Consider the following 23,128-nt stretch of genomic DNA (forward strand, 5'->3'; position numbering starts at 1 on the left):
GTTTCACCATGTAGTTGAGCCTGACCTGGAACTCACTATATAGCCCAGGCTGGTCTCGAACTCACAGTGATCCTCCTGCCTCAGCCTCCCGAGTGCTGGGATTACAGGAGTGTGCCACCATGCCCGGCAAGAAACTACTTCTTAAAGGAAGGCTTACCATCTTTAGTTCTTACAAAGCCTGTGACATCAATGACCAGTACTCTTGTCTTTCATAATCAACACCCTAAGATATATTTCATTTAATCCACAAACTTTACGCCTTATCCACAGACTCTTCTTGTGCAGAATATTTTTGATGCTAGATCCCAAGTACTGAGTTTTAGTACTCAATGCCCCTTCGTTCAGGTCCACATTGTTTCCATTGCCTTTTCTATAGAGTCTATGCATGGCATGCAGTTATTGGTTAGAGCTGGATAATCTCAAAGAAATCAGAATCATTTAGGCTAAACTGGCCCCTGGTCTACAGAGCACTCAAGTATAAACAAGCCATCATCCAAACATTAAGTAATTCCAGAACCTGAAGTGAAAAACAAGATTTTTCTGTCACTCACTAGCTGTGTGCTTCCTACAAAGTCTCTAACCTCTTGTCTCAGACTGTATCAAGAGTCAGGAGGCAATACATATGAAACCTGTATTTATAGGAATTTTGCAAGATTTAAAGAGAACAGATATAAAAATAAACAGTATAGAATAATATAAAATATCAAGCAACAATCTTATTAGGGAAAGGCAGTACAATAATTAAAACATAATATTAATTAAGTTAAATAAGAATTGCTAATATTCTCTATAAATATATCAGGCCTCCATTTGTGAATAGCTGCTATGACTCACACGCAATAATATCAGCAATTGCACAGTATTTTAAGTAAAATGAAAACATACTTTCTGCAGACTTGTTTTTTCCTTACTACCCTGAATTGAATGTTCTTGATTCACTCATTCATTGCTGACCTCATTCTGTCAATATCTGAATACAAGCTGTCTTCCAGAAACTGTACTAAGTGCAAAGGAACAGATGTAATCCTTTTTCTCCAAATTGGGTTGTGCCACAATTAACCATATGACAGTACATCTGTAAGATAAAGAATGTTGATGTATTGTGCACAAATTGATGTAGAAATGCAAAAATGAAAGTGAGCTTTCCAGCCTGGGAATCTTCAAGGAGAAAATGCCACCTCTGTGGGTCCATAAAGGATGGTCCCGTTCCAAGTTCTTACTAGAGAAAGGGTAAGTTCTACAAAGGGGAGGAACACCATAGCATCTAGTCCTTGGATATGGTCAGCAAAGACACCTAATCAAAGGCAATAACAAATAATGATGTGTGTCAGGGGTTAGTCTCAACGCTAAACTTTCTTAAAGCCATCATAACCTGGCTTCTACCTACACTCCACTAGATGTGTAGCACACTGGTTGAATGTGTATTCTAGAAGCAAACAAGCCTATATTCAGACCCCACTCTTAAGGCTACTATTTAAAATGGCCAACCTCTAAGCCTCTCCCTTTCCATGTATAAAATGGGATTATGATCTGCCAAATGAGTGAGGTTGTTATGAGAAGCTGAAGAGATAAGGCTAATCAAATATTCCAACTAAATATTTAAGTTCTCAACCTTAATATTAACCAAGAGTGTTATTGTTTACCTAACATCCATTCACCAGACAACAGTGTACCAACCTAAAAGCTACATTTCCTTTATTCCCTTACAGACAAGGGTAACAATATGACACAATTTTTACCAATGAGATATAAACAGAAGCCACTGCACAGACTTTTTTAAAAGTCCTTAAAAGACGAATGGGGTCAAGGAAGACCATGATCTTTGTCCTCTGACCTTTCTTCCTTTTTCTACCTCAAACATGCACTTGATGGATAGAAATGCAGCAGCCACCCTGTGATCACATGGAAAAAACAGGAGAATCACAAAAATCTCAGTCCAGGCAAAAATCAAGCCATCCAATCAATGTAAATGATGGCACACCAATGGATTTCTGAAAGTATGCTAAAACCAACAACTCCTATTTCCAGGTACACTGTTGTTTCGGTTTTCCATTACTACTCACCAAAGTAAATCCCTGATTTGATAAATATCATCTCTTTATTCTCCTCCATTTCCTATCCTAACTTTATCCATTAAACACATACATACACACCCATATTATATACACACACTCTCTTACCATCCAAGAAGAAACTGTACTTAGTCTTATGAGGATTAAGACACATTTCCTGAATTTACAGTATACACAATTTTCTAAATAGATCCAAAACATCTTACCAAATCCGTTAAGTCCAAGTTGGGTTGCAGAATTCCGGTATGTAATGAGGTCCACATACCATATATGACCAAATGCCCCTTGAGTTTGGCAGCAGCCTATCCCCCAGCTTATGAACATTCTCTGCAGATAACTGAGTGCCTGTTCATAGGAGGTAAGACACATGAAGACAGCAACGGCTACACATCAGGCCAGGCCAGGTTTCTGCTAGGACATTCAGGCCAATAGAGATTTTGCCATGAAATTAGTTACAAAAATTCGAATTCCTCAGTGTTTTGATTTGGAATTGTGCACAAGTAAGAACAAGTATGCTTTACATTTCTTAATTCAGTCAAATTAACATCTCACAATTAACGGTCACAGCTGTAAAGTAAATTAGGAACCCGGGATATGAGTCAGAAAACAACATCCAAAACGAAGCGTGGGAAGACAAAAGGCTGGAAAATACAAAGGAGAATTAAAGGAGACAAAGACAGTAGAGGGTGAAGGAATAGCCCATCTGTCCTTGGAATTCTGGAACGGAGAAAATGGATGTAAAGCTATAAAGAAGCAGTAGCTGGTAATTCTCCAAAACTGATCCCAAAAAAGCACAAGCTACAGCAAAAGTCATCCAAATCTGGTGATATAGTCTCCGAGCTAAGAATGGGTTTTACATTTGTATAGGACCATAAATGGAGAGAAGGAGGAAAGAAGACTGGATGTTCCCACACAGTCTAAATATCTGCCATCTGCCCTTTCACCTGAGCTTCCTGACACCTGAGCTGCAAATCCAGGAACCTCTATGAACCACGTATGTTCCTCAGCTCAGTGTCCCAGTCACCAAAGAGAAGAACTAAGAAGATTTGCAGAAGAAAAGAGATCAGCACTATTCCTTTCCAGCTGCCTCATATGGGTCACATGAGCTGCCTGCCCTCTACCAAAGGCGACAGTTCCTATAATGTGGTTAACCTCACACTGTCCCTCTGCTTCTACTTTTAAGGGCAAGCTCCCTCTGACCCTTCCTTCAAGTGAGGGCCCTGGGAAAGCCACTAACTCTAACTCTAAACCATACTCTGATTACTAGCCCCTTGTTGTCTCTTTATCCCTAGCTACTTCTTCATATTTTGTCCAGTGCCTTTCAATGATCCTTTTATTAATTATCACTTACTCCTAAAGTTCCTGGCCATATTTCAGTACAACATCATGAAACTCCAAGAATAAAGAGGACGGAGAGGAGGAGGAGAGAATCTTAAAAGTTGCCACAGGAAAAAAGAATTCCTACAACATAATTACAGTTAGATCAAAAGCTGAATTCTCAAAAGAATTAACAGAAGCCAGATGACTGATAATAGCCAGATGACTAATTTGGGTTATTAAAATAACCAAAAGAAAATAACTGCCAACCTAGAATTCACTAACTGGTGCAAATCTCTCTCAATTGAAGTAAAGATAGTTTCATACAAACAAAACATGACAGAATCTGTCATCAGCAGGCTAAATACATACTAAAGGGTGTTCTCAGGCAGAAAGAAAAGTTTATCAGATGAACGCTGTAAGACAGTGGAAGCAAGGAGGAACCATGAAAAGAAAAATCAGTATGAGTATTGGCTGCATAAAACAATGAGTACACACACAAACACACATATACACACTTGATATCAATAGCACATAAGTAAAAAGGAAGGCAAAAAATATTAAATGACTCAAAATCCTAGCAACATCTAGGAAGAAGCACCAGTACTAATTTACAACATAAACTGAAAAACACATGCTCAGAATGATCATTAAAGAAGCATAAAAGAAAATAAAAGGCTAAGAAGAGGTAGAATACAAAATAATTCCAAAAGAAGTCAAGAAAGGGACTAAAAAATAGAGCAAATAGCAATATGGAACATGTAAACCAAAATATCACATAAAGTGTTCTAAAGCAGTGAACTAAATCCTTCTTTAAAGTCAAATGTGTCAGACTAGAGTAAAAATAGAATGCTTAGAAATGCCAAAATATAAGACTGAGGTAAGCTTATATTAAAGGATGGAAAATAAACCATGAAAACACTAAAAAAGCTGTTGTGACTTTAAAATTTATTTCTATCAGACACATTTCACAATAAAAGGTTCAAATCACCAAAAAGACGTTAAAATTCCAAAAAAGTGTTTCTTTAAGGACAGTCAATAATGAACTTAGTACATCCTTGGCTAGTTAGGGAGGGAGGAAAGGAGGAAAAAAGAATAAGAGAGTAAGGAAGAAAGCAAATAATATAGCCAATATCAGTAATGAAAAACGGCATACCACCATGATATATCTCAGACTTTAAAAGATAAAAGGATCATGTTAATCAAACATCAATAACTCCAAAAATGTAAATGCAATAGAAAAATATACCTTACAGAAACTGACTCTTGAAATAGAAATGTTAATGAATTTTTGCAAATGCATTAAATCCATAATTTAAAATCTCTTCAAATTAGAGAAATCAAAGCCCAAACTGCTCTACTGGTAGATTCAACCACATAGAAATACTTTGTTTTATCGAACAAAACAAATGTTAAAAATTACAAAATGACATTAGTTAGCACCTTTTGCTATTGGTGCAGGAACATACAAACCAATGAAGATTCCAGAGAAAGATCCACACCTGTACAGACACTCGACATATGAAAAGGTGGACAGCAGACTAAGAAAGTATGGCGCTTTCAAATCAGTAACACCAAGTCAACTGGATTTCCATGCCCATGTGAGGGTGGAAATGAAACTCAGTCTCTACCCCATACCATACACAATAATCAGAGTCGAATTGGATCTCAGATCTGTGAATAGAAAACGTATCAGTCACTTCTCTCGTACTGAGAAAAAATATCTGACACTCACAATTTAAAGGAGGAAGAGTTCCCTTTGGCTCATAGTTTCAGAGGCTTCAGTCCATGGCTGGCTGGCTCCAAGGCAGTAACAGAATGGTGGAGAAAAACTGCTCATCTCATGGCAGCCGGAAGCACAGAGGGCTGAAAAGACCCAGAGACGGGGTGGGGGAAAGGGCCAGGGACAAGAATACCCTTCCACATTATGCCACTAATGGCCTACTTATCCAACTAGGCCTTACCTCCTAATAAGCATGTTTAGCTATGAACTTATCAGTGGATAATGCATTGATGAGGTTAGCACTCCTACAATTTATTTATTCTCTTAGTAGCCTCATTTCTATTTGGAAGAGCAGAATTCCTGGGCCATAAGTATCACATATATCATTTAGTAACGTCCCTACAGGTCAATCACCTGCTGAAAGCCCCTCTTCTGAACATGTGACTTTGAAGGAACATTTTCTAACTAAACCATAACAGAAAAAAATAAAAATCTTGAAAGATAATATAGGAAATTATCTTTCTTGAACTTGAGAGTATGAAATTTAAACAGAACACAAAGCCATATGAATGAAAAGGATGATAAACTGCTCTAATAAAATTAAATGAGTGCTCCTCAAAAGGCACCTTTAAGAGAGAAAATGGGAAATATACAAGGGGGAAAATATTTATAGCACATATAACCCAGAAAGGGCTTATATTTAAACAATAGAGAGAACTACAAATTCATTTGAATGAAATCTATTGTATGTAGAAGAGGAAACTACACAGGCACTTCATAAAAGAGGGTAGCAAAAGTGGGCACCTCCAGCAAAATTTAGGCAAATATGCTAAACCTCTTCAGTGAGAGAGATACAAATAAAAACTACGACGAGAATCCACTACAAATGCATTAGGTTAGGTAGGCTTAAGCTGAATACACTAATGTTGGCAAAGACGAAAAGCAGTGGAAATTCTCGTGTACTACAACCACTATGAATAAACACTTGGTGCAACCAATCTGATCAACTGTGTGTCAGTATCACCAAATGATACTGATACCCATGGCCCAGGAGTTCTACTCTTTCCCATAGAAATGAGGATGCGAAGAGAATAAGAACATTCATGTGCAAAGTAACCAAAGTGAATGTCAAACAGGTCAGATTAATAAAAATACATGCATATTACAGACTATATTGAACTACACAGATATACCCAAAACCATGCCTCACATTCTCAAAAGCAGCACTGAACAAACTAAGCTCCTTGGCAGGATACTGATCCCCAGTGCTCTGTGCTGTGCCCTCCCTCCCCCAGGAATGCCCTACTTCTCGTCCCCAGACTGATCCTGGCCATCTCTTCCAGACAGACACCCGGGATCCTCTCAGAGGCTCAGTTCTCTCTGCTACATTCTACAGCACCTTGAGCTGAACTGTGCAGCACAAGTTTTATATCCTTGGCCAGGTTCTATGACCTGTGACCCCACTGGGCTGGAGCTCCTGGAGGAGCTGTTTCCCCACCCGCTGCCATCTAAATCAATTAAAAGATTTTTTTAAAGAAGGACAGACCTAAAAGAGGACCAACCAACAAAAGGTGATGGAGAATTGAAAGAGAAATATAACTTGGATTGACCAGAAAAGCATCAGGGAAAAACATGAAGATGACAGCAGCCGCGGTCAGGCCCAACAGCAAAGTGCAAAGCCTGGCCGTGCCCCCTAAGTACCATGAAGTTTTACACTGTTTTTCTTAACTCTGGAATCAGAATTTCACATTAAATCACAGCTGCGTGGAATTCATGCAGGATCAGCTTCCTGTTTCATAGAATTTTTTATTCACTGTTTATTGGTATATTTTGGGTATACAATACAATGACATTCATCATTGGGATCTTGTACCTTTACATGATGTATCTTGGTTCTCAATTTTTCCCCATGCCCCTGCCTTCCCCGTCAACCCCTCCACCCCTCCCTATTTACAAAGACTTTATTTCTATTTTTTCCTTTCCTCTTATTTATTCCATTCCCTTCCTTTTCCCCAATCCCTCCCATTTCCCCTTCCCCTTTTGAGCTTTTCTTCCTATTTCACATCTATTATATGTTTTGATCCTCATTTACACTTTCAGCTTCTCACACCAGAGAAATTATTTATTTACACGTGCATGTCCTATTTATACGGTCTCAATGTTCATCCATTTAATAATAGCTCTAGTTTATCATTCTTTATGGCTGAGTAGTACTCCATTTATATAAAAAAAAACACATCTTTATCCAGTAACCAGGCTACCATCTAGAATATATAAAGAACTTATGAAAATCATACCTCCCAAATTTGGACTCAATCCAAAAATAGGCATCTGAAATGAACAGATATTTCTCAAAGAAGTAGAAGTAGCAAATAAACAGATGAAAAAATGTTCAGCACGACTGGTCATTTATAAGATGCAAAGGAAAACAACACTGAGATTCCACCTCACCCCAGAAAGAATGGCTGCTATTAAGAAATCAACGAGTAACAAATGCGGGCAGGGCTTTGAGGAGAAAGGAACCCTGGTTCCACTGCTGGTGGAAAGTGCAGACCAGTGCAACTACTGTAGAAATCAGTATGGAGATTCCTTAAAAAGCTAGGATTAGAGGTCCCATTTGACCCAGGTATTCTCCTTGGTATCTTCCCCAAAGAATTAAAAGCATCACACCTCAGCAATATATGCACACCATATTCACAGCGGCACACTTCATAATGGCTTCCTCTTTTTAAATGATCCCCTGCCACTCCCTTGCTCTCAGGCACCAGGACACAGCCAGACCTACAACCCGGTCTCCCGGCTGAGCCTCTGCTTCAGTGACAAGTGTGTCACCTGCACAATCAGTTCAGACCATGAGCCAAGGCCACACGGTGAGCAGCCGTCTCTGACACACTCTCCTGTCTCCCTGGAACTGCTGGGCCGAGAGGTTCAGGGGTGTGGCCCGGTGTCTGATCTGAGCTCGCTGCTGTGCATGCATGTGTATGCACACGTGTGTCGTGATGGCCGGGGGATGGAGGTGCGTGTGTGCGCGCATATGTGTGTCGTGATGGCTGGGGACAGAGGCTGGCAGCGACTCCAAGGCCTGCCTTCCCACCCCGCTTACCTTCCCTTGGCACACAGCCCGGTTTCGAGGTCCTTCTGGGTTCACTCAAGACCCCTTGTCCCTGAGCTGAAAGCAAGTGGCGCATGTGGTAATTACAGCTGCCAGCTCTCACCTGGGGCCTCTCAGCTGCGACTCCCTTCTGTCTGGCTGAAAGCCGACAGGAAGCTGTTAGGCTGGAAGTCACGAGATGACCCGGGCTTTTCTCAGGGTCCCAGCAACACAGGCAATTCCGGAGTCTCCTAACAATTTGGGGGATTCAATAATAAAACTTGACTTCAGAGCAGTTTCAGCTTATGAAAAATGAAGCAGGAAGTACAGAAATGTAGAATTTTCTCTATCGTTAATGTCTCAATTACTGGGGCACATCTGTTATAAAATTGAGGAACCAACACCGATACAATATCATCAGCTGAAGCCCACAGAGTTCACCAGGGGCACGAGGGTTCCCTCTCTGAACTGCATACTCTCCAGGTTTGACCAAGCGTCTAGTGACAGGTCCACAGTCATACAGAGCACTGTCGGGGCCCTAAACACCAGCTCCGCCCTCCACTCTGAATCCCCGACAACAGCTCGGTCCTGACTGGCCCCACAGGTTCACCTCTCCAGGACATCGCAGCAGGCATTTTCCAAAATTGGGCCTTTCAGACTGACTTCCTACATTTACCAACATGCATCTAACTTTCCTCCGAGTCATTTTGTGGGGTAACAGCTTGTTTCTTTTGCTGAATAATATTCCACTGTATGGATGGTTCCATGATACTACGTAATAGCAATTTTAAAAGTTGTTACTAAATCACAGTGGTGTTTCAGACCCATCAGGGCAGACCTAGCTGTGGGTCCCTGGATGGGCGAGGGCCAGGGGAGACCCTGGGATGTGTATGTGGACACAGGAGCAGCCTGTGGGGGATAAAAACCGATGACATTTCATACAAGCTGCTACGTCTGACAACACAGAAGATGGAAAAACTCAATAGTGCGGAGCAGTGTCAGATTTCACCCGCTTTTCCTCGGCATTTCTAGCTTTCGTGTTTGTACTGACTACTTCTGCCACCCAGTTATTTTGGAAAAAGAAGACGAAACAAAACCACCGGAGAACCACATGACTTGTTCATGGAAAGAAGTGCTGCTGAGGGCTTCTTTCTCTCCTGACGATTGTGACTGGCCCAGCAACGGCTGGTGGCTGAAGCTCAGCCAAGGATGTCAGCAATGCCACCACTGCCCTTGGTCCTGCATGCTGTCTAACGCCTTTGCTTTGATTGTTCATTTATTGGTCTTCTGAGACTTGTGCTCATGGCAGAAGGGACTGCCTAGGTAACATGGCTCTCCTTCAAGCAAATGGAAACCTGAGGTGTGGGTGCTGTGCTTCCAAGGCTGAGGACAACCTGCCCCTCTCCTCTAGTCTGAAAAGCAGAGATAACTCCTCTTCTCAGCCACAAAAAGTGAGTGCCAGGATGGACTCCTCAAATACAGGCGAGGCAAACCACCTCGAGGGAGCTGGGTACCTGGGTCACACGCCCCCTTCCCTCCCAGCTGCTTGCAGTTTTCTCCCTACCACACAGCATGAAAGGGTTGGGAAAGTTAAGAGCAGGAGCCGAGGGAAGCTGTTGTCAGAATTAAGCCTTTTCACTGCCCTGCCTTGCTCCTGTCCCAGTCTAACGCAGGCCTCTCCACGACAGTGGGCTCTCGGCGAGTGCAGCTGCTTCAGAGCCAGGGACAGGAGAATCTCTAGGACACCTTCATATGCCCCAGGGACAATCACAATTGTCCCCAGTGTTCCCCTTTGGACTTCCACACTCCAATAGCAATAAGCAGTAAGGTTTCCCCGGGAGAGTGAACCCGTTTGGTCAGTAGTAATTCCATCTTTAGTCCATGCAGCACACGAGATCAATAATCCACTAAACACTTGAAAGAGGCTCATTTGGCTTCTGCTGTAAGATACCCATTCTGAATTTTGGTTCGTGCAGTTCCTCTAACAAGTTTAGCCAATGTGCAAACATATTTCCAAACAGCCTCCAGCACAGATTATTACCAAAAGACCAGAGAATGACGCAAAAGGAAGCCGTCTACGTAAGTGAAGCAAGCTGAGCCAAAGGAATCATCTGTGTGGCCTCAGTCGTGGAGATGGGTGCTATCCACAGGGCTGAACTCACAACTGCAGGCACTGACCATTTACTCTAGCTCACTCCTGACCAGACCCATGTGGGTCAAATCTTTTCATTCCAAGAGCTCCTACCCTAGCGCACACACACTCAGAGATGGCAAAGCCACCACCGCTTTCTCTCCTCTTTTTCGGTGGTGCCCACTGGCATGCAGCCCACTGGTGTAATTGGGACATCAGGGATAGTTAAGCCCCATGTATTTTTATGAGAAACAAGTCAATAATTTATGCGTCCCTATACTCTCCCATAGCAAAAATCCAGAGGAGTTGCAACTACACAAAGTTGATGCTGGGTAAGAGAAGAGCAGATGGTGAAGAACCCACTAAGCCATAATCAGAATTCCACCAAGGGGACCTTTTCTAGGCTTTTTCCAAATCACTTCTTTCTCCTCCCACCCATTGCAGGTAGGGGATCAGAGGACCAGCCCGTTGTTTTCATAGTCAGCTTCTGGAAATAAGAGTAATACAGGTGAGACTTGAATTCACCAGATTTCAGCCCTTGGCACTAACAGGGAACTTAAATAATCCATTGCCTAAACACCATGCCTTCCAGACTGCTCAAGTAGAATTAATCTAAGAAATAAACAGGAAAACTGAACTAGAAAAGCTTGATAACATGAACCAGGCCCCAGATGTCCTCACAGGTCATGCCAAAAGCACCAGAAACCAAACTTTCAGTTTTTCACAATGATTTCCCTCCACAGTACACAACTGGTATTCAAGGCTGTCTGCCAAAGCTTCAAAACATTACCAAATATAAATCAATCCTTACAGAAATAACTCTCTCTCTATTCATATAATTTTATGATCAAAGCTACTAAGAGCTTTGATACTAAATCCTTTACCAACTGGAAAGTTTCAGATAATGGACATTTTTCCTATTACAAATCTATTTCACAAATCTAGAAATCAGAAATAATCATTGGGGAGACACAATTAAGAGAGTTCCAACCCAGCACACACAGCCCCTCTGGACAAGTTCTCTGCCCTGTTAACCTACCAGCTTATCCAGGCATGTTTTGCATAGGTGTTTGCAGCACTGTCAAATTTTTATTAAAACCCAGGAAAGCTTGAGAATGGTTTTATTTATCTGCAAAATTTCAGCGCCTTTCTTAGAAATAGCAAATAGTTTATTTTATAAACTCAAGCAGTTTTTAAAGTTAAATTTCATTTCCCACGTGTGCATAAGAAGCCCATTTAGATTGAGATGACTTGTTTGAATTATCTAAGCCAAACTCATTTTTCTAACATAAAATTTTCTAGAAATGTGCTCAGAGAAAAATATTCCCAACATGTACTAAAATTCATATTTAAGAATCCCAGAATTCAAATTAGAGGTGATTCCGTTCTTCTAAATGCTCAATCTTGACTCATTTAATCCTCTACAAAATCCTCACAAGCCAATCAGAAAATTAATCCTTAGGATTTTAAAGAATATTGAAACACACTACACAGAGAGAAACAGCGTGACTCAGGATCTGGAGAAGCAGAGCATAGAGCTCTCTCCTCCCAGCTCTACAGAGGCAGTGTTTTATAGGAAGAGCTGCTCTGGCAGGAGAGAGAAGTGGGAGGTCGTTCCCCAGAGCAGGGGCTGTGCTAGTCCTGGCCTGAAGGCAGGGAGACACCACTGTGCCACCAGCAAGACACAGCCACTGGGCAGAGAACAAACTGTTCTTCCCAGTTGCCTCAAGGTAGAGTCCATGCAGCCCTCCGAGTCTTCCCTACACTCGGCTTCCAGATGGCTGCCTGGGGTACCTGCCTGGTCCATCCTCAGGGCCCTGCAGAACCTGAGGAAATGAGGGCCCACTCTGAGGCAGGCTGAGCGCTTAACAAATGAACTGCCTTATCTCAATCCAACTGGAGTGTCAGCTAGAAGTAGGAGAAAGGAAGAATCTCAAATTTTTCTTTGAAATAAGTTGACATTCTTGCTTTTTCAAAGGACACATTGCCTATCCCAAGAAGCTAGTCAGACGGTGACTCTGAACATATTTCAAAACCAACATATTCAGAGTATTTATCTTCTTTTAATTCCTTTTATCATCTGCAAGACTAACCATCCAAAGTAATAAAAAATCCCTAACTCCTTTTAACCACAAGGAGGTACTCAAACATTCCAGCAGATCACCTCCAAAACTCAGCTAAGAAATAACTTGTGCCAACAGTTACAAAAACAAAAAAGAAACTAGAGATTGAATGCTATCTGTTGCTATAAGTTAACTGCCTATGAAACAGCCAAAAGTCAACAACACGTGAGAGCAAAGTCCCCGTAAGTAGAATAATAAAGGCAGACATTCAACAATTGAATAGCAAGAAGATTCACCGGGGCAGTGGCCATGCATGGCTCCTTCTGCAGCCTCACTCCCCGAGCCAGCAGCTTGCACTGCACGAGGAGTAAGAGCAAGCCTTTGGTCTCTTCCATGCCCAGTCACGGCATGCAGGGTCTCCAGGCCCCCAGAGGACAGGAAGAGCAGGCAAGGACAACTGGCAAGCATGCGCCCGCAGTCATGCTATTCCCACCCATTCAATTACACTTCTGTGGACCACCCATGTTTAATTCAGCGATACAGACATGACAACAAGGTCTGAGATTTGAGGATGTACCTGACTCTCTCTCCCCTCCAGTGGTGGTGGAATCTGATCAGCAAAACCAATCTTCCCTGGATCACCCATAAAGGCACTAACCTCATCCACGTTCTCAAAAGCGTTGATGACGTCATATGGCAAACAGGACAGAAGGTCAATCACAAACCACGTCTTCAGGTAGTTCATGCGGATAAGTTTGGGGTCAGAAATCACCTCCCCTGCTGGTCCAACAAAGGTGGTATGAAAATTCAGCACAATGTCCACCAAAAAGATGACATCCACGATGCTGTCCACAACCAGCCAGGCCACGTTGTTCTGTCTGGTTTTAAAAGAGACGTTGTAAGGGACCAAGATGGCTGTGTAGAAAGTCAAGATCAAGATGATCCAGTCCCACGTGGTCTTAAACACACAATAGTGCAAGATGATGTGAGGGGGAGTCTTGGGTGCCTCTTGCTTGTACTGGGGAAGGATGTCTGAGCCCAGCTGCAGGACCTGCACAGAAACACATGGCCAGGAGAGAACTACATTAGAATTCAATTGCAAGCATCTACCCAGGCAGCATCTGCACTAACAAATTCTCATACTACGCTGTGTGGATCAGCAGCAGCACAGGAGCTGGAGGAGGGTGGGCGAGTGAGCGAACATGGTAAGGGAAGCAATCACACTGAAACAGCGACACATCATGTACAGCAAAATGTGTGCCAAACAGTGAACTAAGTACTCCATGTGCACTTGTCTTAAGTCTAAATACAACCTTTTTTAAAGACAGTTATTACATGTGACAGGTGAGAAACCACGGCTCGAGAAAATTAAGCAACTACCCAAAAAATATTTACTGCTCTGTGCCAGGAACTGGTCTCAGCCTCACACAGCAGGCAATAAAGGAAACATCACAGTGCCTGCTCTCACGGAGCGTGGTCTAGTACACAAACAAGAGCTGAGAAGGAGGCCAGGGACGGAGAACATAGGCAATCTGATAAAAAGGGAGTGGTGAGCGAGGCTGGAAGAGGACTTGACTGAAGCCTGAATAACAACAAAGAACCAGCCCTTCAGTTCTGTATGGAAGAGCTATCCCAGGCAGAGAACATTACCAGCGTCATGGCCCAGAACAAAGCCAGTTTAACATTTTTGGGAAGAGAAAGAAGGCAGTGTGGATGGAGTGCAGGGAGGGGACTGCAGGAGATGCCAGAGAAGCCTAACAAAGGGAAACAGAAGCCAGACCACTCAGACCTCAGCACAGCACGAGGCGGGGTCAGGCTTTATTCCAGTACAGCTCAGTGACACTGGAGGGTCCCAGGCAAGCAATACTGATCCGATGCATGTGTTTAAAAGATCGTGCTGGTTACTGTGTCAATAGTGAATTGAGACAAAAGATTCAAGGAAAAATAGGACCAGGGTATGGATCACAACCTAGGAGAAAAAGTCAGGTGGAGAAGAGCAGACTGATTCTGGACGTTTCTGAAGAAAAATCAGACTGGCGCTAGAAAGCAGTGCCGGGTGCCAACCCCCACGCTGTGGGCTCAGGTGGCAGTGGCTGTTTTAGGTGAATGAGTGAACTCCAAGGACTCAGAGCTAGAAACATGTGCAGCCAGGACCTGAAATTAGCTGAATTTAAAACATACTATTCTACCTCGTTCTATTTCCCTGAGTAACTTAGGCTGCAGAGGAAGCAGACTTGGTATAAGAAGGAGTCCAGAGAAGGTTGGCTCCAGGCAGGCACAGTGGCCCTCGCCTGTCATCCCAACACTCTGGGAGGCTGAGGCAGGAGGATCACAAGTCCAAGCCCAGCCTGGGCAACTTAGCAACTTAGTGAGACCCTGTCTCAAAATAAAAATAGGACCGTGGCTCAGTGTGAAGACCCTGGGTTCAATCCCCAGTGCTGCCAAAAGAGGAGGCAAAGGGAAAGGGGAAAGAGCAGGGGGAGGAGGAAGGTGAAGAGGAGGAGGAGGAGGAGAGGGGTGAGAAGGAAGCTGAGGAAGAGGACAGGAGGATGAGGAGGAGGATGGGGGCCTCCACGTGAGGACCATGGATGGCTTTACCAACAACAAAGGCAGAGGCTGTGCCTTCTAATAACAGGCAGCTGCAAGATTCCTCAGCTGCCTCCTTTGGACCACAGACAGGCTCTTACAGCCCTCAGGGTACAACCTTCTCTTACATCTTGGAGCTTCTTACCTCCACAGGTTGATGACCCTCCAGTAAACACAAACCTCCCTGCTTCCCAAATGGTTTCCCTGCCCTTCGAGGGTTCAAGAGGAAAGCTAGACGTGCACAGTGTCCAGCGTGCCTCCCTGGATGGGGGACCTCGTATCCCACCAACACAGCCCTTCTAGGCTGAGGATTTTCATTTCTTTCCTCCATGAAAAAGAACTTAAACAAGCATGATTAGGGAAGCATAGGCCCCAAGACCTTAGGCAGGAGAGAAGCCTGGACTGTAAGAAATAGAGCAAACAAGATTCCTGAATAGGACCTCTGCTTCTGAAAAGATGGAGTGCACAAGTACAACTAAGAGCCTGGACATTATCTATAAAACAAATATAAAAGAAGGCAAATTAGCTAGGAATAATAGCAGTGAGTTAGTGCCCAGAGTTTTCTTTTTAACTTCCATTGTTCTCAGACTTGAACTGAAGAAGTGAGCAACCTGGGCCAGGGCCCACCGCCTGCCTTCCAAGCACAAAGTCCCGAGTTAGATTCCCCAGTTCACTGCCCCCAAAAAAGAAAAAAGTGAGGAACCTGAGAATACCAAGGTTTGCAAACAAAATAAATAAATAAATAAATAAATGTCCCAAGAAAAGGCCATTCTCTCCTGCCAAGGGAGAGGGAAAGGACAGACCAAGCAGAGAACATGCTTCTAGACTGCTCTGCCACGGCCACACACTCCAGAAATGGTTGCAGGCCTGCTCCCTCAGAGAACCTGACTTCCCCCCTTCGCAAGGTACAGTGAAGCAGTCAACCCCACCACCCCAACCCCAGGAGTCCACGGGGCACAGGAGGCCCTGGCAATAGCCTGGACTCCCACCTTCACCCAGTAATAGCAAGAGCAAATCAGAGGAGACCTGGTAGACAGACAGTGCTTTCACAACTGCTCAGCAGAATGAGGCCACCGCCACTCCCCTACAATCCAAGGGACATCATGGTCACCTTGGTGGAGAGCTGGGACCACTCTCGCCCTACCAGTAATCAGAAGGAGCACCCCCTTCAGATGTCAGTGAAGGCCAAGTGGAAAGTTTGCACTTTTACCCTGATTCGGCAAAAATGTGAACATACCTATACCTTCTTCTGCCACATAAATGTTAAAGTCTCCTAAAACAAAAGCTCTGTATAAGAACCAAGTCTCATAACTTAATGCTCAAATACCTAGGTTTTAATTTTTTAAAATCACTCATTATATGAAAAACCAAAAAGAAAATCAAGCTGAATGAAAAACAGATAATCTATATCAACACTACAGTGACTAAGATATTGGAAATATCTGACAAGATTTTAAAAGAAATCATAAATCATAAAAATGCTTTAATAAGAAAGTATGAACAAGTTTGAAAAAAGAGGAAGTCTCAGCCAATAAGGGGAAGATACAAAGAAAAACCAAATGGAAATTCTAGAACCAAAAAATACAATAACAAATATTTAAAAACTCAATGGGTACATTCAATAGCAGAATGGAGGGGATGGAGGTAAGACAGTAAACTTGAAGATAAAACACGATTGAAATTACTTTAACTATTGCTCTATAATAGACATTATTTTGCAACAGTGACAGAAAACATATCACATAATGAGTAAAGGTCCATCCACCCACAGGAAGACAATGGGACCCTAAGGTGCCTGTGCCCAAGAGCTGCAAAATGTGGAACAAAGACCAAGAGACCTGAGGATGGACACAGGGCCACAACACAACCAAGAGAAAAATTAAACAAAAAGTTATCAAGGACCAAACACCAGTAAGATCTGACTACATTTACAGAACACTCTCCCCAGCAGGGGCAGAATACACATTTTCTCAGGGCACAGGAACATCATCCAAGGTACACCGAATGCCAGTCCACAGAGCAGACCTCAACAAGTTTAGCAGAATCAAAATCATAGGGATGCACACCCTACTTCAATGGAGCCAAGCTAGAAATCAGTCCCAGAAAGGTAACAGGAAAATGTCAACACACTTGAAAGCTAAAGAACATACTATGTAATAATCCATAGGCCAAAGACAAAGTAACAAGAAAAAATTTTAATGAATTTAATGAAAATGAAAATTCAGCGCACCAAAATTCATGGAAAACAGTTTAAGGAAATAATGTAGGGGAATTGTATAGCACTAAATATTTACCTAAGAGAAAAAGCTTTAAATTAATAATCTAACCTGTCATTAAGATTCTCTAAAATGAAGGGTAAAATAAAACTAAAACAAGCAGAGGGAAGGAAATAATGAAAGGCAAAACTCAAATTGAAAGCAAAAAAGACAGAAAATCAATGATCTTTCAGAATATTCATCAAATTAAAACAGTATTAAGCTGAGAGTAGAGCTCAGTGGTAAATCACATGCTTAGCATGCATGGGGTCCTGGGTTCAATCTCCAGCACCAACAAATAAAAAAAATATAAAATACAAATAACATCAACTAACCTATAGTAAGACTGAAAAAGAGAAACAGACAAGACACAAATGCCAAAATCGAGAATAGAACAGGAGATATCACTATAAACCCTGGAGACAACAAAACAATAACAAAGGACTGCTACAAACAACTCTACACACAGAAGTTTAACTACTTAGACAAAACAGACCTCAGAAAACAAATTACCATAGCCCACAGTCCTGGCAATGAAGGGAATTGAAGTCATGATTTTTAAACTTCTAAAAAAGATGATTTTAATGGACAATGGTTACAAAGTTTATAGAATAACAGTAATTCTCTACAATCTCTTCCAGAAAATGGAATCAGAAGGAACTCTTCTCAACTCATTTTGTGAAACTAATGTTACCTTGATTCCAACGTCAAAGACAGTATTTTTAAAAAAAAACTACAAATATTCCTCATAAATACTAAGGCAAAAATCCTTAAATAGCAGCAAATCGAATTCAGCAATATTTCAAAAGAATGACCAAGGCAGTATGCTCCACGAACCCAAAGCTAGTTCAACATTTGAAAAAAATAAAATCAAAGTAATCTCATAATTGATCATTATCATGATTATATCAGCTGATACAGAAAAAAAGAATTTGACATGATACTCATTCATGATGTATTTTTTAAAAACTCTCAGAAAAAGCAGGCACAGGGGGAATTTCCTAAACTTAGCAAACACCATCTACCAAAATAACCCTAACAGCCTACACTAGACTTCAAAGTGAAGGACTCAATGCTTTCCCCTCAAATGAGGAACAAATCTCTCACCAGTTTTATTCAACCCTGTACTGCCACTACAATAAGTAAAAAAGGAAATAAAAGACATCTAGAGTAGAGAGAAATGATGAAACTGTCTTCATTTGCAAATAACAATGATTTACCCAGAACATCCCTAAGAATCTACATAAAAACTTCTAGAACTAATAGGTGAATTTGGAAAGGTCATGCAATACAAGATAGACATATAAACATGACTATTCTTTATTTCTATGTAATAGAAATGGACATTAAAATTTATACTAGAGTTTGTAATTGCTAAAAATAGGAGTAAGCATGACAAAAAATGTGTAGGACTTGAATGCTAAAAACAACAAATGTTGAAAGATCAGAAAATAGACATTCTTTGTTCATAACTTGAAAGATTCAACATGACAAAGACATTTATTCTTACAAAATTGATGTTTAACACAATTTCTATCAAGATGCTGGACAGTTTTCGTACAAATGCACAAGATTATTCTAAAATTCATCTGGAAAATAAATTAGAACAGCTAAAAACAATTTTGAATACGATTAATGTGGTTCAAAATCATCAAATTATATACATTAAAAATACGCAGGTTTTTTCTTATTTTTGGTTTGCTCCTGTTTTTGGACATTGATTGTACCTCAAGAAAGCTCGTGAGAGATGCAGACAAACAACAACTCAGAGGGGCAGGAACTGCCCGGGGCACCCCGCAGCTGTCTCTGATGAAGGGAACAAAGCACACTGGGGAGACAGCCTCTTCACAACGGCTCTGGAGCCAGGTGCCCACACGCAGAAGGTCGGATCTACACCCTGCCTCTCACCCAGTGCTAAGCCCAAACCAAACTGGATAAAAACTTTATATAAAACAAACACTGACTGTGCTAAAACAAAAAGTTGGAAACCTGAAGACAACATAGGGACAGGCAAGGACTTCCTGTACTGAACCCCAGTTACATCCCAATTACACCAGACACAACACCAAGAATTAACAAATAGAATTTTATCAAATTAAAAGCTTTGCACAGCAAAGGAATCAATCAACAGAGTGAAGAGAAAACCGACAAAATTGGAAAATTTTTGCCAGCTTCCAGAGGACTAATTACCTGGAATATATAAAGAACTCAAAAATCTTGATCCCCCCAAAATTAAAAGACCCAATCAAAAATGGGCAACTGAAATAGACACCTCCCACAAAAAGTATACATGCCTAATGAGGACATGAAAAACATGCTCAGCATCGGTGGCCCTTAGAGAAACTCCAGTTAGTGAGCTTCCATCTCACTCCAGAAGGAATGGCCGTCACAAACAGCAAGTGCTGCTGAGGCTGCTGGCTGGGAAAAGCAGCCCTGCTCCACTGCTGGGGAGAATGTAAACTAGTACAACCGCTCTGGAAATCCGTGTGCAGATGCACCAAAAAGCTAAAAATGGACATTCTGTTTGGCCCAGCTATTCTCCTTCTAGGTGTCTTCCCTTAGAGTTAAAACATAGGGTCATATATGTAAACCCACGCTTACAGCAGCACAATTCACAATAAGTCTTGGGCACGCCAAATGATGAATGGATAAAGAAAATGTGCCATGCTTACACAGTGGAGTACAACTCAGCCATAAAGTAAGACAAATTGGAATCATTCATAGGGAAATGGGTGACTCCGAGTCTGTAATGTTAAATGAAATAAATCAGACACATAAGCTTAAATATCACATGGTTTCTCTATGAGAAGCCTGAAACATAAATAATTTAAAGAGCAAAATAAAAGGTAAATGACAGGAAACAGGGAAGTGGACCTTTCGCCGATGAGAAGGGGATCTAGGGATGAGGAGGAGGTAAAATGGGGTAAAAGGTGAATGCATTCATTGTGCAGTGTAAACACACACTACACTAATAAAAATGAAGTTTTTAAGAAAAAAATGTGTATGAGGGAGCGAAGGACAGCCTGGGCAGCATGGTATGAGGAACCCAGGCCCACAGTAGCTAGCTCTGAGGATGAGGAGAGGAGGGCAGAAGCCAGACGACGCAGCTGGTCTGTAGAAGCCAGAGCAGGTAAAGACCAGATCTCCTCCAGAGCCTCCGGAGAGCAGCACAGTCCGACCCTCCCTCCGGCTCTCGACTTCCCACCCTGAAGACAGTCAATATGCCCGAGTTTAAGGCAGCAGGGGAGAGAGGCTACAGCGCTTCCCAGGGAAACGGAGAACGAGAGGGTCTCCAAGAGGCAAGGAGGGACAAACTCAAAATGTCCTTGCAGAAAGTACAGAAGATAAAGGTAAGAAGTCTAGGAAACAGTGAGCAAAGGGAAGAAGCCAAGAAGTCTGTGAACGTCAAATGAAATTCCACCTGCAGTAAGAAGTCGGGGCAATGTGGGGAACGCAGTCCACCGCCCCACCGTGGGTGGATGAGCAATCCGCGTGCGCCGGCGGCACCCTGTGGAGTCCGCACGGCATCAGCGCACAGCCCCAGAAGGGCGTGTCTCTCTCCTTCACCACCCTTCCTCACCAGGTGAGCAGCCTGCTCTGCCCGCACTCTCACCACGGGGACTGGCTCTGAGCCCCCGAATCAAAGGGCCATTAGGTCCTGAATTGAAACCTCCAGACCCCAATGCAATATGAACTTTTTCTCTTTAAAATTTCTTTTTAAATAAAGCTGCTTAAAAATAAAGAGGTGAGCGGGCAGAATCAGCGTGCCTGCCTTGGAGACCATTTATGGCTATAGAAAGGCTATGTGGTACTGATGGGAGAACAGACACATTGTTAGGGAACTGATCATGTTAAAGTATGCTGTGACGCCGCCAGCACAGGCTGCATTCTCCTGGTGCTTCTTGGCTCCTAAAATGACCTCATGCCCTTATCTTTAGTTTCTCTCCCACCGAGGCCACAGCGAGACAGAGAAATTGAAACCTGTGTCTGCAGGGCTGATCCCATGAAAGACAACCTGGCCTGTGATAGGTTAAAAGTAGCCCACTCCTCATGAATAAGCAATAGCCCAGCCCCAAAGCAATAACAGGACCTTCCCTTCTTTGTTCTCTTCTTCTCTTCTTCTTCCTCTCTCTCTCTCTCTCCTCCCATCCCTTGAATAAAGTCTCCAGTCGGACCTCTCAGTGTGAGTATGGCCTAGTTGTTGAGCGTCACACTATTCCCTTTCACACGCAGGTCAGTGAAACAGAACAACCCAGAAACAGACCCATGAAAGCGTGACTACATGGTTTTCAACAGTGGTGGGAAAGCAACTTTAAGAGGAAAAATTGTTGCTCTTTTGTTTTATTTTGTTTTTTGGTACCAGGAATCAAACTCAGGACCTTGTGCTTACCAGGCAGGTGCAGCAACACTGAGCTAGATCCCCGACACAGGAAAGGTAGTTTTTTTAAGCAAATGGTGCTGGAGCAAATGGACATTCCGATGCCAAAAATCACAGCTCAGCCTAAGTCTCACACTTCATATAACAATTGACCCACAACACATTGTAGATCTAACACATGCCCTTCAGCTTGGACCACTGGTGGTACACGCAGGACTGCCCCATGCTTGATTGGACCACTTCCACCACCAGTGGTACAAGCTACCGGATGGGACAGTCCCACATGTACCACTGGGGGCCCCTTTGTGAACGCAGTAAATGTTAAATGTAACACTAAAATATTTTAGAAAAAGAAATACAAGACTAAATTCAGGATCTACAGCTTGGCAAACTGTTCTTGGACTTGATGCCAAAAGAACGATCCACAAGGAAAAATTTGAACTTCGTCAGAATTTAAAACTTCTGCTCTGGAAGAGTCTAAGAGCATGAAATGACAAGCTATGAATGGGAGGAAATATTTGCAAACTGTACATGCAATGAAGAAATAGTATGTAAAATACATAATCTACATTATCTAATCTCCAAACACAACAATAAAAAAGAAAAGTCCAAATAGAAAATGAATAAAAGAATAAAAGGTATCTGACATACAGATGGCAACACACACACAAAAAAATGTTAAACATCATCTGCCCTTATGGAAAAAAAAAAGTTCAAATCACAGTGAGTTTAACACCTATCAGACCAATTACAACAAGGAACAGTAGTGACCACAGGAAAAGCTACTGAGAAAGGAGATGAACTAGATCATTCATGTACTGCTGGGAGGAATGTAAAATGATACACCTGCTCTACAAGAGTTTGGTAATCTATTATATAAATGTGCAATCACTATGTGGCCCAGCAATTATGCTCCTAGGCATTTATTCCAAAAAAGATCATATAAAACCTGTAACTGAACAGTTAGAGCAGTTTTACTCATAATAGCCAAAAAACTGGAAACAGCTCAAATATCCTTCAGAGGATAAACACTTAAACAACTGCAGTCCACCTGTACTACAGAGCACTACTCAGCAACAAAACTCAACAATGAACTACTGAGACACGCAATGACCTGGATGATCTCCAAACACTGAAAAGCCAGCCCAAGAACACACACTTGGACTGCATCTACATAAATGCTCATTGTGATACAATCTTGGTATAAGAACAAATGAGCGGTTGCTAGGGCTTAAGGAGGAGTTAGGGCAGGAAGAAAGTGAGTACATGAAATCACCGTATTGCTTTTATACTGAGCATTTACTTATCTCAAAATAAGTAGTTTAATCTTAAAGATCAACTTAATATAAATGAACTGTGTAATATCATGAAGGACAGGTCCTGTGCCTTCAGCGATGGGAAAGGAGAGGGAGATGAATTTTTAGGGATTTATTGTAATCTGGGTGATAAGACTAGCAAAAAAAGAGTCAGAAGAATCCACCAGCAAGCAACCCCCTGCTAACTGCAAGCCAA

General features: G+C 42.2%; 1 protein-coding gene across 1 annotated transcript in view; it reads right to left on the minus strand.

The window, feature by feature from the left end:
* Kcnh1 (potassium voltage-gated channel subfamily H member 1) overlaps window positions 1–23,128 on the minus strand; it is a 256,799-nt gene that overhangs the window by 192,674 nt on the left and 40,997 nt on the right. Inside the window, exon 7 of the mRNA XM_010613231.2 lies at window positions 13,056–13,448. Coding sequence (XP_010611533.1) covers window positions 13,056–13,448 — 393 coding nt within the window. The remainder of the gene's footprint in view (window positions 1–13,055; window positions 13,449–23,128) is intronic.

This window comes from Fukomys damarensis, unplaced genomic scaffold (genome assembly GCF_012274545.1).
Source record: "Fukomys damarensis isolate Sample0158 unplaced genomic scaffold, DMR_v1.0_HiC HiC_scaffold_11, whole genome shotgun sequence".
Classification (NCBI taxonomy): domain Eukaryota; kingdom Metazoa; phylum Chordata; class Mammalia; order Rodentia; family Bathyergidae; genus Fukomys; species Fukomys damarensis.